At 33.7% G+C, this 15322-nt stretch overlaps 1 protein-coding gene across 4 annotated transcripts in view; it reads right to left on the bottom strand.

Moving 5' to 3' along the window:
• LOC145267505 (glyceraldehyde-3-phosphate dehydrogenase-like) overlaps positions 1-14903 on the bottom strand; it is a 38878-nt gene extending 23975 nt beyond the window's left edge. Inside the window, exon 1 of one of the 4 annotated variants that reach the window (XM_080123308.1) lies at positions 14107-14903. Coding sequence is in view for 2 of the 4 variants with exons in the window: in XM_080123310.1 (XP_079979436.1) it covers positions 14107-14157 (51 nt within the window). In the remaining 2 variants the exon portion in view is untranslated. The remainder of the gene's footprint in view (positions 1-14106) is intronic. The other 3 variants (XM_080123310.1, XM_080123309.1, XM_080123311.1) reach the window with 3 other exon arrangements.
• Positions 14904-15322: the final 419 nt, after the last annotated feature.

The following is a 15322-nucleotide window of genomic DNA, read 5'->3' as shown; positions in this document are numbered from 1 at the left end:
TCGTTTTAAATGTTAGGGTAAGACATCTAGCTATTTTTTTTTTTATGTTAATTTTTTATGAAAAAAATTTTAAGCAAAAATTTAGAGTTATGCCAAAACCTATTTCTTTGTAAATAGGTAGCCATAGACGACTAAATTACCTATTTTAAAAGTTTTAGAATTTTACACAAGTTTGAAGGGAAAGAGTCAAACAGCCATTTTAAACATTAACTCCAGTTTGTTTGATCCCAGTTATCTTTACTTGTTAATTACTACATTGACAGTTTCATATAGACATTCAAAAATGGCAGCCATTTACAGTCTTTTGAAGAGAAACAAAAAAAAATTTGAAAGTCTTAATATAACTAAGAATTATTTATATTCTTATCTTGGTTATTTTCCTGTTTCAGACAATATAACTAACTTTTCAGGTGCATTTTTTCAAGTCAGGAATCTCAATATCCTATATTACATTTTAAGGAATATTTAGTAAATCCATGAGGCTAATTGTTCCGTCAGTCATGACCAAATAAAAGAATTCTTTATTTTATTTTTACTACAGAGTCAACACATCCAGATAAAAACAAAAAACATCCAGGTAAGGGTTAATAGAGTTGAATGATAAATATGAGGATTGAAACTCCATAATAACACCCACTCAAAACAGCAACCAATATGGAAAACAGCAATTTTTGTCATTGTCAGAAATATAGCTTATGGAAGGTGAAAATAAAGGATAAAATCAGAAGTTTTGTAGCAACTTGAAGTAAAGATCTACTTTCATGTTATTTCTAGTTATAACTATAGTAAGGATTGAACCTTCAAAATTGAATCTAGAACTGATTGTTAATTGCCTTTATCCATTATGTAATGTTCAAATCATACAAATTATCGATCTTGATTTTTGTAAATTTCAAAATAATTTAAATTTTACACAACAGAAAAGACATTTACAATAGTTGCCAAGAATTATTAGATCAAGAAGCATCAAGTTTTACAATTTTTTTTATTGCATATTTGTTTTATTGTTTTTGTTGCAAAGAATAAAATCTGAATAAAAATCTTCCAATTGGACACAAGTTTACCATTACACAAACTGCAGTTTTTTATCTCAATACACCAATTGGCAAAATGTTCTTTGATAAACTTTCATTTATTTGCAGTTAATCTGAAGGTTGTAAGAAAATCAAAGATTAAAAGAATTTTGAACAATTGATAAACATTAAAGATGGATGCATTTTAATTTTTAAGTTCTTTAAGGGTCAACATGCCATTATTGCCTTCTAAATTGGGTAAGTAACTATTTACAGTCAGGCTGAACTTTTAATTAGACTAAAACAGTTAAACATTAATCATGTTACATCTAAATATAGATTGTATAAGGCATGCAAAAAACTAATTTGTATATTTAAGCATTATAAAACTTACATTAACCGATTAGAATGCAGATAATCTTTACATCTGAAAGACCATTTGTAGTGTTTGAGATTACAATTCTTTTAAAGTTCTGCACATACGATTCTAATTTTATATCATGCAGACTGGTAGCAAGCTAATATTCCAAAATAAATTAAACTGCAAGTGAAGATAACGATTGGACTAATTTATGATTTTAGTTTAGTTATTTCTTACTAATTAATAAGTTATACTTTGCTTCATGTAAATAGCCATTTACCAATCGAGAGGTTTTAGAATTTGAAAAATCTTTAAAAAACTTTTTAGTGTCCTGACCATTGCTCTATATTTAGCACGTAATACATAGATCTGGAGAGTTCAGATTTGCTACTTCAAATGGTGCAGGGGCTAAAGATCTGCTCTATAAAAGCAGACTCAAAAAGCTTAACGGTTTCTCCCTTGAATTCCAATGTGATGCTCTCGTTTTGGTCCAAAATCTCAATGGCCATTATTTATATACATTGGAGCCTATTATTTACTCCTGCACCAGAAAGATCTGTGGACATTACAAGAAACTATTTGCTGATCGCCAGAAGATAAACGCTTTCTTAAGATTTCTAGACTGGAATACACTTCAAAAGTAATAAATTCACTAACAATGCAACAATTCAGGATGAATTTGAACAGATGCTGGACTACTGTATCTTTTCCTTTTTACACCTTTTCCCTGTATGGCAATTTAAGCATGATTGTTTTGTCAAGTAAATGGAGTTCATTTTCAGTAAAAATACAACTTTTCTACACACAAGAGTTTGCAATTCATAAATTTATGATCATATACTGCATTTACCAAGAATTTAAGTCCTCAATTCGTTAATGAAAACTAACCTCAAACTGATAAACCTGACTAGTATCATCAGCAATTGCAGTAATTTGACTGCTTGGTGTGGCATTTACCCATGGTAGGTTAACCAAGGCTCTTTCCAAGGAAGAAGTTTCTAGAATATACATTCATAAGCAGTACTCAGTATGTATATCCCAATCAGGGGAGATAATTGATGTTTTTGCAATTTGTTTTGGTTTTTTTTGCAGAGAGCACCTGGTATTCCTAAATGGAGTACCATCTGGTACTAACCATACTCAACATAACTTAACATTGGTGATGTAATGAGAACCAGTGTATTAACATGACTAGCTAAAATGTATGAATACTAAAGACGCATAGAAAACTGATTCATAAGTCTTGCTGAATTTGTTTTGATCCCAGTACTGAAAACCAGACTAGACTTTAGACTGATATGGCAAATACAACAGAAATAGAGAATGAAGACAAGAAATTCTTTACAAAGTTGAATCATTTGACAAGGTTTTGAAAAATTAAGAGATACTTGAATTAAAAACTTAAGTGGTTTAACCTTCAAGATTTTGACCTACAGCAATCATAACTTCCTGAAGGATGAAACTATAGGATCTGTATTTATAATTTAATGTTTCCACCCCTTTAAGTTTAACAGTCGAGCTCGAAATGTTGGTTGTTGGGCCTGCATGTGAGAACGAGATTGACACTTTAGTCACTCGATCACTAGACAGGTCTTGTATAACGCTTATGCCTTTGTTTAATTTCAAAAGAATATCGTTATGGTTAATATATATTTATTTTTACAAAGTTGTTTCGAAATATAATTTACTGATGACAATTCAGGTAAAAATTAACTTTTCATAATTAAAAAAATACTGTTATTGACAACTGTAATTTTGTAATTTTTAGTTTTAAAACATTCTATACAAAGAATGAACATTAATTTGAAAAACTGAATTTCAATGATTATCTCCCATTTGATCAACTCTTAGAAAGTATTTGTATTTGAGAATTCATTGCAACAGCATAGAGTATAAATTGAATCATATTTCTAAGCATTTTCATTCATTAATAAATGCCGAGTAAGATCTAATTTTAGTTTTAATATTTTTTGCACAATACAACCGATTTTAAAGTGCCTAATACTTGTGTGCTGGAGATAAAGATGTAATAAGTTCTCAAAAACAAACTGAGAACGATTTAGGCTCTTTCATTGATTGTGTTATGGAAGTTTCTACCAGATCTAGTGTTAGCAGCAAGATCTGAGCATTTTTATTATCAAGAATCAACTTATCAAGAGATAACGAGAGACTAATACTTCTCCCAAAGGGGGTTAACTCAGGTTGTCTTAACAGGAGTGAAAGATGAATATTGAGATTAAAATATTGTTAGAAAATACATTTCTAGAAGCAATGTAAAATGTAATTGGATTATGAAAACTAAATTAAGGTTAGCAAACAAAATGAAACAGGTATACAAGAGGAGTGATCTTGTCTCCGTATACAGAACGATTACTAAACTGAAAATTTAAAACTATACAGTTGATTCGGACTTGTGAAACAAATTAGATTTGGTTTTTAGCCAGTAAAAATAAGGGGGGGGGTCAAAATTAAAACAAATGGATCTTGGCAGGTCCAAGTCAACTAAACATTTCTACACATGCTCAGATTTATATCTAAGCTTTTTAGCTTTTTAGATGCAGATGGACTTAGCTCCGACATTAACAAATAAGGCGCGAGAACACGTTTTGGTAGCGAGTACAACTGATAGTACCCAAGTCATTTTTTTTTTAACTTTTGAAATTACTATATATTGAGTAAAGAGAATTTGCTCTATAATAGAAAATCTGCATAAATGACAGTATATTTAAGCATATTTTACAACCAGGCCATGCCGGGTAGCCACTATTATATATTAGTATAATATAATCAGTAGAGAATTGGCTTTAAATACAAAGTTTGCATAGATTAAAATATCATTTAAGTATATCTTTTAACCAGGCCATGCTGGGCTGCCTTGCTAGTAAATATATTGTACTATATATAAATTTAGTATAGTTCCATGATCAAAGTATTTTGTATTTAGAGTTAAATACAAAACTAAATTAAAATTGTAATTACAAGTGCATAACTTACATGCACAATTTTATCTAAATTTTTTGGTTGGAGAAGTTCAATATTTGTAATCTATAAAACCAAACAAATATTTATCAGGTATATTCTACTAAAGTAATTCTTTGTATCAATATGAAAAACATTGATGGAAGGTTTTTTTTTATTCATTGCATCAATTTGATTAGAATTGGCTTATTGTTATCTATAAATATGGTTCATTTTATTCTTTTTTTTTTACACATATTCACCTCAAAGCAAGAGGCTACTGAATTAAAGACCACACCTACAGGAACACTACGTCAAGCTGCAAGATGTCCATTCACATAATTTCATATTAATACAGTCAAGGAAGTAGGGAGGAATTTCAAAGTCTAGCAGCCTGTAACACTTTTTCTGATACACTTAAGTACAACTGTGCTGGTTTTGGTTATGACCATATGCTACTAATAACATGTTATAGTCTACCACAATTTAAAAAAACAAAAAAAAAAAACAAGAAAAAACGAATTCGCCTGTAATAACATCCTAGCAGGTATATGATATTGGCTAATCATCTATTTCTTCAACTTCATTTAACATACATTTATACATCTATTGTAATCCTCTTCCATAACGATTTTTTTTAACAAAGGAATCACCACTTAAGGCTTGGAGGCCACTCGAGGATAAGGGTTAATTAGTACAGTAGTCAATGGGAAAATATCGTAGTTATGGTTAGTGGAAATTTCGTAAATTGGATTACTTAAGGAGACAACTCGTCAAGAACTTGCTCACATTGGACTTGACTTTTACAAAGGAGTCACCACTTATCAAGGCCCGGAGGCCATTCGAGGATGAGAGTTAATGAGTGTACAGTGGTCAAAAGGAACATGTCAGCCATTGGTGGAAATTTAGTAAATTGGATTACTTAAGAGGGGATGGCTCAAAGAATTTGTTCACATTGGACTTGAAGATACCCATATTGCAGTCAGTTGGAAAGCAGGAAAATGGAACAGTTCCACAGGCGTGCAGTTCTAAGCTTTGTTCATGGAATCTACATTTAGGTAGAGGTAAAGAATGGAGGTAATTATTGATCAGTTTCAGCTAGAAGAGTGAAAGTCAGGATGGAGGGGGGGGGACTTTAGATTGGAGCTAAGATGAGCACTTGCCATGAAAATAGCGATAAAGTAGAGAGGCTCACAACATCTGTGGGAAAGATTTGAGAGAAAAGGGTATCCCACTAGGCTACGAAGTCTATTTTGAACTCCGACAAGGTAGAAAAACGTCTTTCCAGTGGCTCCTACCCCAGATGTGGCAAGAGTACTCATCCTTCATTTCAATTGCTTTCAAGAAAATCCTTCCACAAACTGTAACCACACTTCAGCCATGTTGCTTTTCCTTCATTACACTTACTGGTCAATAAAATGCTTTTTCTGACAGTTTCATAAATGGAACTAAATATTGAAATCAGCATGTACCATGCATACAGAAACATGTTGGCGAGTTACATTACAAGCTGTTCATTTCAACTTGCTGGCATATTTTTTTAGTTTTAAACATGCAAATTCAATCATAGCTACAATTGGTTTAATTTTAAATCTTATCAATCTGTCAGGTTAGCTCAAATGGTAGGGAATGCAGTTGGTTTTACGGCATATCAACCCTTCTCAGGTGATTTAATGTCGAATCCATGGATTCGAAATTTTTTAGTGTTTTTTTTTTCAAGTCAGCATCTATTTAACCCATAGTTGGGACCCTAACAGGTACTACCACTCTGGGTCAGTGGACCTGGGAGCAATGACAATTAAAGGGTGGCTCCATACCCAAAGCCCACAAGCTGGGGCCTCAAATATAGTTTAAGGTCATATCCAGGACCGGGAATGCAGTTGGAGCACTAAATGTGCTGGTTCTAGCTGATGGTACAAGTCATTTAAAAAAAAAAAAAAAAAAAAAAAATTGACATTTGCATGAATTAATATATTTAAGTGTATTTTTCAACCAGCAAGGCCTGGTGCCCCCCCCCCTGTTGGTTCTACATATTTTGTATCGGCACATGCACACAAAAATTAATGAAAGTGCTTAATTACTGGAGCAAGTCACTAAAGGAACAGCTTAGTCTAAAATTTAAATGGTCCTCACTTAAGTATTTTTGGTTAGAACATGAATGGGAATACACCGTTTCTGGTGTTGTTTTTATTTGTAAAAACAATTCTAGCTAGATGAGTGGATCTTTCAGTTTAATTTCTTAATAATCTTTTAAAGAACCTACGGTTTGTGATATCCAGTTTGTACCTATTTAAATATTCATATATATCGTCACTCAAGTTTAGATACAGACCTGAGGCATTTGCTTGTATAGCCACACTGAATAGCTACAAAAGTCTGGATAACAATATGGCTCTGGATTAGAGCTCTTGTAAAGAAATAGCCATCTGAGAAGTTACAGAAGTAAAGCTTATTTACCTCAAAAATAAGATAATACCATTAAAATGAGTGACCTTTAGTGCTTCAGATTTTTCTACGTAGTCACCATTCATTTTTGCCAGGAATTCAATTACATCTTTGTGCATCTGACGCACGTCCATGACAGGGATTGCATTCTTAAAGTCTCACACCGTCAATATCTGCAACAGATGAAGTATTCAGGTCATGAATGCATAAGTTCAGTTATAACAATGTAATTTGTAATCCTTTCTGATCCATTTGGGAATAAAAATAAGAGGCATTACGTTTGAAATGACCCTTGTATATTTTTAAGGTTTTCTTCAGAGAATAAATTTGCACAGAAGTGAAGTGACTCCCTTAATAGGGCACATAATTTCAAAATTAAACATTAAGCTAATAATTTCAATCAGGTTTTCTATTTTTACCATAGTTTGAAAAAATTTCTATTTGACAAGGAGGGCGTTGAACATAAAGGAGCCAACGATAACTCAATATTTTGAGACGGTAATGCAATGGCCACTATAGCTTTCAATGCTAAACGTTAATACCTTGATTGAACTACTAAAGAGATTTAACGGTAAACTAACGATAGTTATGGTCCGTTATTTGACCTATAGACATGAAATAGTCATGAGTTAATCATTTGTTCATTAGGTTAAACGTAAAGCAGCAGAGAAAAAGGCACAAGATTAAGGAATACAATTTTTCAGTTAGTAATCGTTAATGCAGCAGTCGTAAGAAATTGCAGAGGGCAAACGTATAATTGTTAAATCACTTTAGTATAAAACCATTATTCATTTTAAAATTTCACAAAAAAAAAAAAAAAATAAAGTAAAAATAAATAAAGACGTAAAAACAAAAAAGGCAAAAGAAATAACTAAAAAGGCAAAACTTTCAATTCACAAAACCAATTGAAACTAAAATTGGAGAATAAAGTTTGTTTTTTTAATTCAAATGCAGACAGATCTGTAAAAGTTTTTACAAGAAAAAAAAAAAAAAAAAAAAAAAAAATTGTAATTTACAAGTGAGCTTGGAAAAATTTTTTTTTGCTGTACTGACCTGTCAATATTGTACTCGGTGATCTCTGGGAATTTCAAGTTACTCCCTATTTAAAACCTAGCAGAGCAAAATACCAACTTTCAGAAAATGTTGGTAAACAAAGTACACTCCCCTCCCTGTACTCAAATGAAAAAAAAAAAAACAGTCATGAAATTTACAATCCTTTCTTCTCTTGGCCGTGATGATCCTAGTCTGGAGATCGTCTTGATCTCCATGTTTGAGATCAGAGAACCCTATGATCCAAGGAGTGAGAAGCCTACTGACAAAAAACGATTACCAAAGTGTCCACCTACAGACCTGGCAAGTCTTGAAATGCAGAGTGTTGCCCTTCCATCTTCCCAAGCTATACTATTTGAGAAGTTAGTTTATTGCTAATCGCCTAAGCCATCCCAATTTAGAATGCTGACAGGGCTGCTCATGCATTTATGTAAGCTAGAGGGTACCTTGTTCTAGTTAGCTGGCTGCAACACCACATTTGACTGTTTAACCTGACAAAGAGGCACATATATACGTGGCTTCCGTTATGGAAGCCATCACTCATGTAAAGGCAGAAGGGGGGGGTGAACAGACAGACTTCATAAAATTAAATGTTGAATTAGAGCTTTGCTGTTTTTATTAATTCTTACATATGTCATGCTAAAAAAAAAAAAAAAAAAAAAAAAAAAATTATTTGCCTCCCCACAGGGTCAGTCAGATCCAACGGTTGGCTTTTTAATCTAGAGAAAAATCCAGCTTCACAAATGAAACGCTATGGATTGTAACAAATAAAAATTTGTTTAGTCTGGAAAGACTCCAACTTTGCTGACTGAAGAAAAAGTCAAAGGTTATGAGTAGGGCTATGACAACAGCATATTCTTTTCATTGTTTTGACTCAAGTGTGTAGCCGTTGATATCTTATATACTTTTATATAGAGTGATGTGGTTCTTGGTTGATTAACTGAGTCGTATATATGCTCAAGAGTCAAAACAAGGAAAATATACTGCTGTCACAGCCCTAGTTATGAGAACATACACTTTGCAAAAATTACATTTAACAAAAAGGCACAAGGCCATTCAAAATTGTGGGAAAATGGGTATTATCCTGTTGGCCTACCTAGAAAATACCATACTTTTAAATAAATAACACATTTACTCCAGGGTCTGTTAAGATTCGCCAAATCATTCAAAATTTTTTAAATTATTTCATTAGAGTAAAAAACACGAAGTTTAAAAAATTTGGTACATTTCTCCAAAAGGCTAAGGAAACTGTATTAAATATAGGCGTCTAAATTAGTGAATAAATGTTTAACCTGCTACAAACTCTACATTGCCGATTTCAAATAATCAGTGGGTTGAAAGTTGTCCAAAATTCTTGTATTTATATCACTTATATTTTCAGGTTTTGTGCCAAACTCACTTTCCACAGCCACTAACTGCTTAACTTCCCATAACCGGCAACTGCTTACCTGCTGAAGTTATTTGAAGATATGCAATGGATACGAGAAGAGAAAGAAAAGAAATCAGGAGAGCTAGTTTTTGCTTCTAAGCCATTTTTATGTGTTACCGTAGGAATCACCTGCCAAAATAGATTTGCAGACTTCACATAAAAAGTTGGTTTTGTAAATCTGATACACCGTCTACATCACAACTAGACATGCACACAGTTGATCTATGACAAACTACTAGAATGCCCGACCAAGAACAGATTTTTTCTATACAAAGGGGATCACTGCATATGAAAGCCCAGTGTGGTCACTGGAGGATAAAGGTTAATGTGTAGTCATTGGGACAGTAGTGTAGTAACTATTTGATGGAAATTTGGTATAATTAGATTTGAGGACGGTTCAATAAGAACTTGACTATTGAACTTAAAGACGGTATTGTAGTCAGCTGGAAAGCAGAACAGTTCTACAGGCTGGCAGTTTCTAGGAAAGCTTTGTTCATGAAGTCCACGTTTAGGTACCAATAGAATATAGGGGAAATTAGTGATTTTGGCTAGAAGAGTTTGTGAAAAATTGTCGGGGGGGGGGGAAGGAGGGTAAAATTAACTGTTTTGCACTACTTATGTCCTGTGACAAAAATTTAAAATCGTGATATATGCTACTAAACAAAGTCTAGGATGTGGTATTCATAAAAAGCTCATTTTCTCAGAACTGTCTACGAGGTGTTTTACCAAAACATTGACCAATCAGCTAGCAGGGCACATTAATTTCAACTGCCCCCCCCCCACCGAACTACTTCAGTCTCTTTGGGAATCATAGGTAGTCAGCAGAGAGAACCCCAGAACTAACACGGAAAGCAGTCTTCAAGCATTGAAGATCTTCACCTGAAGAAGTCTGACAGACTTTTCGGGAAAAGGTTGGGGGGGGGGGGAATTTTCTAACCATCTTTTTACTTGAACATTGTCCAGTGTAATTCCACCTATAATCAAACGGTGTAAGCAATTGAATTGCTTTTACTTTCATGATTTTCCGTCACTTTCCCATTTTGAGAAAGTTCATTAAATGATTTCGATTCTACAAAATTCAACTTTATGACTTAAGTTGGAGTTATTTTTATGGGTTAATCCAGAGTTACGACAAGCCAAATTTATAAGATGGAGTTAAATCGTATTTAAAACAAATAAAGTGTTTAGTGCAACTATCTTTGTAGTTGTCAGACTAGATTTTATCAATTCCTAATATATCATGATCACAAAACCAGATAGGGGGAAAAAAAATTTAAAGAAATCGTTTGATTAGTGTCTAATAACTATGGATCAAATTGCATGCAGATTGAAACATTTTATTTTCGATTGTAGCAATTACCATAACAGATTATTTTCTCATGGATTAATGCCCGGATTTTGCCACACTGACCAGTCAGCTACTAAGGCACATTAATCCTATGTGTCCCTTAATGGACTATTTACTCCAGTCTGAAACGATGCAGCAGCTGTCAGAAGAGCCCTGACCAAAGAACATGGACCTCTCTCCTCTTGCTCTGTCCACTGAAGACTTCCACTGGACAGCCTGAGGACACTAAGTTTTCTGCTTCTAGACGGTAGAACAGAACTTGGTTTCTTTTTTTCAGACAGTCCTTAATGCGAAATAAACCTTAGGTTTCGTTATAAAATGTTTGTGGCTTTTGTATATCTTTTAATAGGGGTTTTGTGCACTCGCTCATAAAACTACCTCTACCATATTACGTGTTCCTCTTGTCTAACACTTCAAACTGAAATTTGGGAAATAGTTATTAATTTATGTCCAATACCCAAGGTTAATATTTCATTAGAGGCCGAGAAGGTGGTGGGGGAGGCGGATTTGTCTTTTTACTCATTAAAAAAAAAAAAAAAAAAAAAAAAGTTTTGATAATCGCCTGAGAAGCCTCATCAGCATATCCTCAGGGTATGCCGATGGGGCTGCCCAGGCATTTTTTGTAAATATGGATGCTCTTCTAGAGTGCTGGCTTTTTAAATCCAGCTTTCCGACTGCATCACATCTTCCTAATTATTTTAGGAGGGTTTTCAGTTCCTTTTACCTCTTTGCATAAAACTTAAACTCCTAGCCAACATTACCCAACCTTACGATTAGAAGCTATGTTCCAAGATTCATATTGATCAGTAAATTAGTTTTTGGCTCACCTCACAACCATAACTTGTTTATAGAAACGACTGCAGGCATTTATGCTTCTAAGGATATCTAGATTTAATCTCAAAGAATTAAAATGTTTAAAAATCACTCAGAAGCAAGTCATTAGAAAAATTATGAAGTTTCCAAAAATTCATTTTCTAAATTTGCTCTTCACCTCCCTTAACGTTTGCAATTGAATTTGTATTATCGCAAGAATCGCTCACCATTGATTTCTTATTGGTAGGCGACTTAGTATTCACTAAAATTTGAGTGGCAATAAGTTCCCCTCAAGGTCCCAATACTCTTCACATTCGTCCAGTAGAGGTCTAGTTCGTGCTCTTTTCTGTCCATCATTCGACTATTGAGCGATAACATTTTAGTGGTGGTGGGAGAGGGAGTAGATTTTTTGCATTAAAGGCAGGATTAGGAAAGAAAAGGAAAAAAAGGGGGAGAAATATAATCTGCTTTATTGTATGAAAAATATTGGAATTCCTAGACCAATATTTCAAAATTGGAGATTAGAATTTATTAGTATTATTCTGATTAATCTCATCTGTATTCATAACGTTTTGGCCGATGTAACCTCCAGCCTTCTAGTGCATCTTTTAGAACACAAGAACCTTCGAATGAAATTGCTCCTGTAAGTAACTTATTTAAAGTTCTGTACGAATAAAAATGATTTCTAGTTAAAAACTTTACCTCAGGTTAAAAAAAAAAAAAAAAAAAAAAAAAAAAAAATCAAAGTGTATTTGAATGTTCTGTCCTAGGTCAGAGGGGAAATCCTTCTCAACTAGTATAGTTTGAGTTCTCACATCTAGAGAACTAATTTAGTGTGAATGGAATATACCCAGCAAAATTATGCCTACTTTTGCACTTGTAAGAAACAGCTTTACATGGAAAAAGCTCTGTACATATTCAATTAAAGAAAATTAATGAGTTTCAAATAATTTTGTAAATCAATATTTAGCATTTTTAAAGTTGATTCCACAAAACACGCAAATAAATGGAGCAAAGAGTTTAAAATTTCTAAAAAAAAAAAAAAAAAAACAATTTATGCTAAGAGGGGAGGGGGGGTAATAAATATATTTCTTATCCATGAAGTGCTTTAGTGATAAGTTGACAGTCTTAAATTTACCAAAAAATTTAGTTATCTGAATTTTTCAAAATAAATTTAAAAAGCCAAATGTAACCAATTTTTTGTTGGATTTATATTAGGTTTTGTCAATCAATTTCTAATAACAGGCGTCAGGGTCACAAAATTTGACAGGGTCATAAACTGCATTTTAAAATATCCAGTTACAAAGTTTAAATCCGAGAGAAAAAAAAAAAATTGAATTCCGAGATATTTGCAACGATAAGAGGGGGAGGGGAAAACCAACTTTTCTGCAAGTTTTTATTAACGACCTTCACCTCAAATGCTGAAGGTCGTTCCTCAAAATCACGCACTTGCGTTGCGCAGTGTGATATCACTCGCGTGAAACTTTTAGGAGTGACGCACTGACGCACATATGCCCCCCCCTTTTTTTTGTTTTTTTAAATCCGAAGAAATGTGGAAAAAACATTTTTACATTTCTGGATAATGGTTTAATTTTGCATTCAACTTTAAGTCGTTCAAGGAATTTCACTTTGTCAAAGAAAAGGTGTATGTGCGGCTCTTATAAAGAAAGTTTCGCACTAGTGAAAACTCCTGTGCAAGTGCGTTTTTTTTCTAAAAAAAAAAAAAAAAAAAAAATTGAACCGCAAAGTTTGATTTGCTAGCATCCTCATCAATTTACGATACAACACAAGATCATTTAAAGTAGAGCCCCCCCCCCCCGACCAAAGAAAAAAAGATGGAGGGGGGGGATATTGGAGAAGTACAAAAACGGTCATCTTTCATCATTCCCTAGTAGGGGCTCCTCAAGCGTCACACATAAGATTGACATGTACCTCAATAGACATCACATCTATCCTCCCACCCTGACAGAAAGCAAAGCTTGGGAGTATATCTCTAGAACAAGACATTAACATGTTAATGATCCCAATCAGAAGACGGAAAGACGAGCAAGCTTGTGGGGGGGGGGGGGCAGATTTAATTTTAAAAAAGTGCTTTTCGATGCAATATTTTATAGGATAATTCATTAGTCAAAGAATTTTTTTTTTAAGTTTCACAGACTTCCATTTTGGCTTGAAAGGAGAGATATTAAGAGAGTATTAAAATTATGTTTAACTTTTTTTTTTTCTAATTGTAAACATGATTTTTGGGAAATTTAGATAGAAATCATTTTTCAAGGTCGAGGTTTACTGTGCCCAGACTCGATAGGGGGGGTAACAAATGCCAACAGTCAGTCTGCAACTGCGGTGGTGCGCAAAGTTCTTACTGATGTATGTGATAATTATAAAGTAAAGAAATTCTAAGGGTAATTTATCATCTAAACAACAAAATAACGGGGCATTCTTTTGGGTTCTTCGATTAGAGGTGATCTTACAATTTTATACTTAAAGAAATTCTAATAAATTGCCCCCCCCCCTCAAAAAAAAAAAAAAAAGCAAACGGATTCATTTCCAGTGTTCCTAAAAAATTCAATCATAACAAAAACAAAAAGGAACAAAACAAAAACAAAAACAAAAACTGGTAAAAATATCTTTTGTGGGAGAAACTCTTAATCTTCAAGAATCATCAGAATTACTATCATTTGCTACTTACCGTTCTGGGAATAAATAAAAGATCGTGATATCTGCGAAGAGGAGAAGGCATACACGCGTTTTTATACCCGGGTGGTTGGGTCTATTCTTCACGAAAAGGGGTGGATGCCCCCCCCCCCTCCTTCTCTCTCCGTCCTCAATATTTATCAAGGTAAGAAAATAGTAAAAGTGGAGAGGGGGCGTACATACGCCACAAAAGACAAACGAAATACACTTATTCTTGTTTAAAGACATTATAACTTTTTGATCCGTCATAAACGTTTTTTATTTGGAAGCAAATTTTTGCAGAGAAAATGGAGAGGAGAAAAAATATTTTGGTAGTTGTTGAAAATGACTTTTTCCTTAAATAAGATTTTCCTGTGCTACTATGAATGAGAATTTGGTATCTGTCTGAAGCCGAAGCTCTTTTACTAATTAATTCGAGGTGAAAGAATGTTACATCTTTCCTCTTAACATGATATTACCCTCCCAAATATTACCCTCTCCTTTTTTTTTTTTTTTTTTTTTTAGAGGAAGGGGAGTGTAGTATTTGTTCTGCAGTTATAAGATCATGCTCCAAGAGATTCCCTTTTCTTTTTTTTTGGATGGGAGATAGTGTAGTATCTGTTCCGTTCAGACCATTCCCCAAGGCATTAACTCCTCCTTGGGGGGGGGACAGGATAATACAAGTTTCGTTCGTCATATATGCTATCAAAAATATGCGACTGAACGGAAAATTCCGACTACTGCCCTCATATCGAGTGTTATTCTCACAACAATGTGATCTCCGACCTTCTTCAAGTGTATCTTGCTGAACTCGGGAATCTTTCTGTAAAACTCAAGACTCTGCACAGAATTTTGAACAGAACCCTATATTTAGTTCACGAGGGTAGCATGCTCTTGTTCAGCCAGCCATGATCGGGTAGACGTCTTAAGTAATTCACACTTGTGTTCTTAGTATCGTCCACACTGAGGATTGAACCTTTAACCTCTAGATGTGTACTGTACCAACCACTTACAACTGAATTTTGCTTATTACTGTATCCGTTATGCCATGGGTGCTTACTTCGAAATACTGCGCAAACAATAAAATGATTTAAATGAAATGAATGAATGATGCTCCTTTTTATCATCTACATCATGATCATCAACATCATCATCAAAAACAACATCATCATGATCAACATAAACAGCATTATCATCAACAACATCATGATCAACATAAACATTATCATCAA

The sequence above is a fragment of the Euprymna scolopes genome, chromosome 4 (genome assembly GCF_053919585.1).
Source record: "Euprymna scolopes isolate OS-2025 chromosome 4, ASM5391958v1, whole genome shotgun sequence".
Taxonomy (NCBI): Eukaryota; Metazoa; Mollusca; class Cephalopoda; order Sepiida; family Sepiolidae; genus Euprymna; species Euprymna scolopes.
This window is presented reverse-complemented; position numbering and strand designations above follow the sequence as displayed.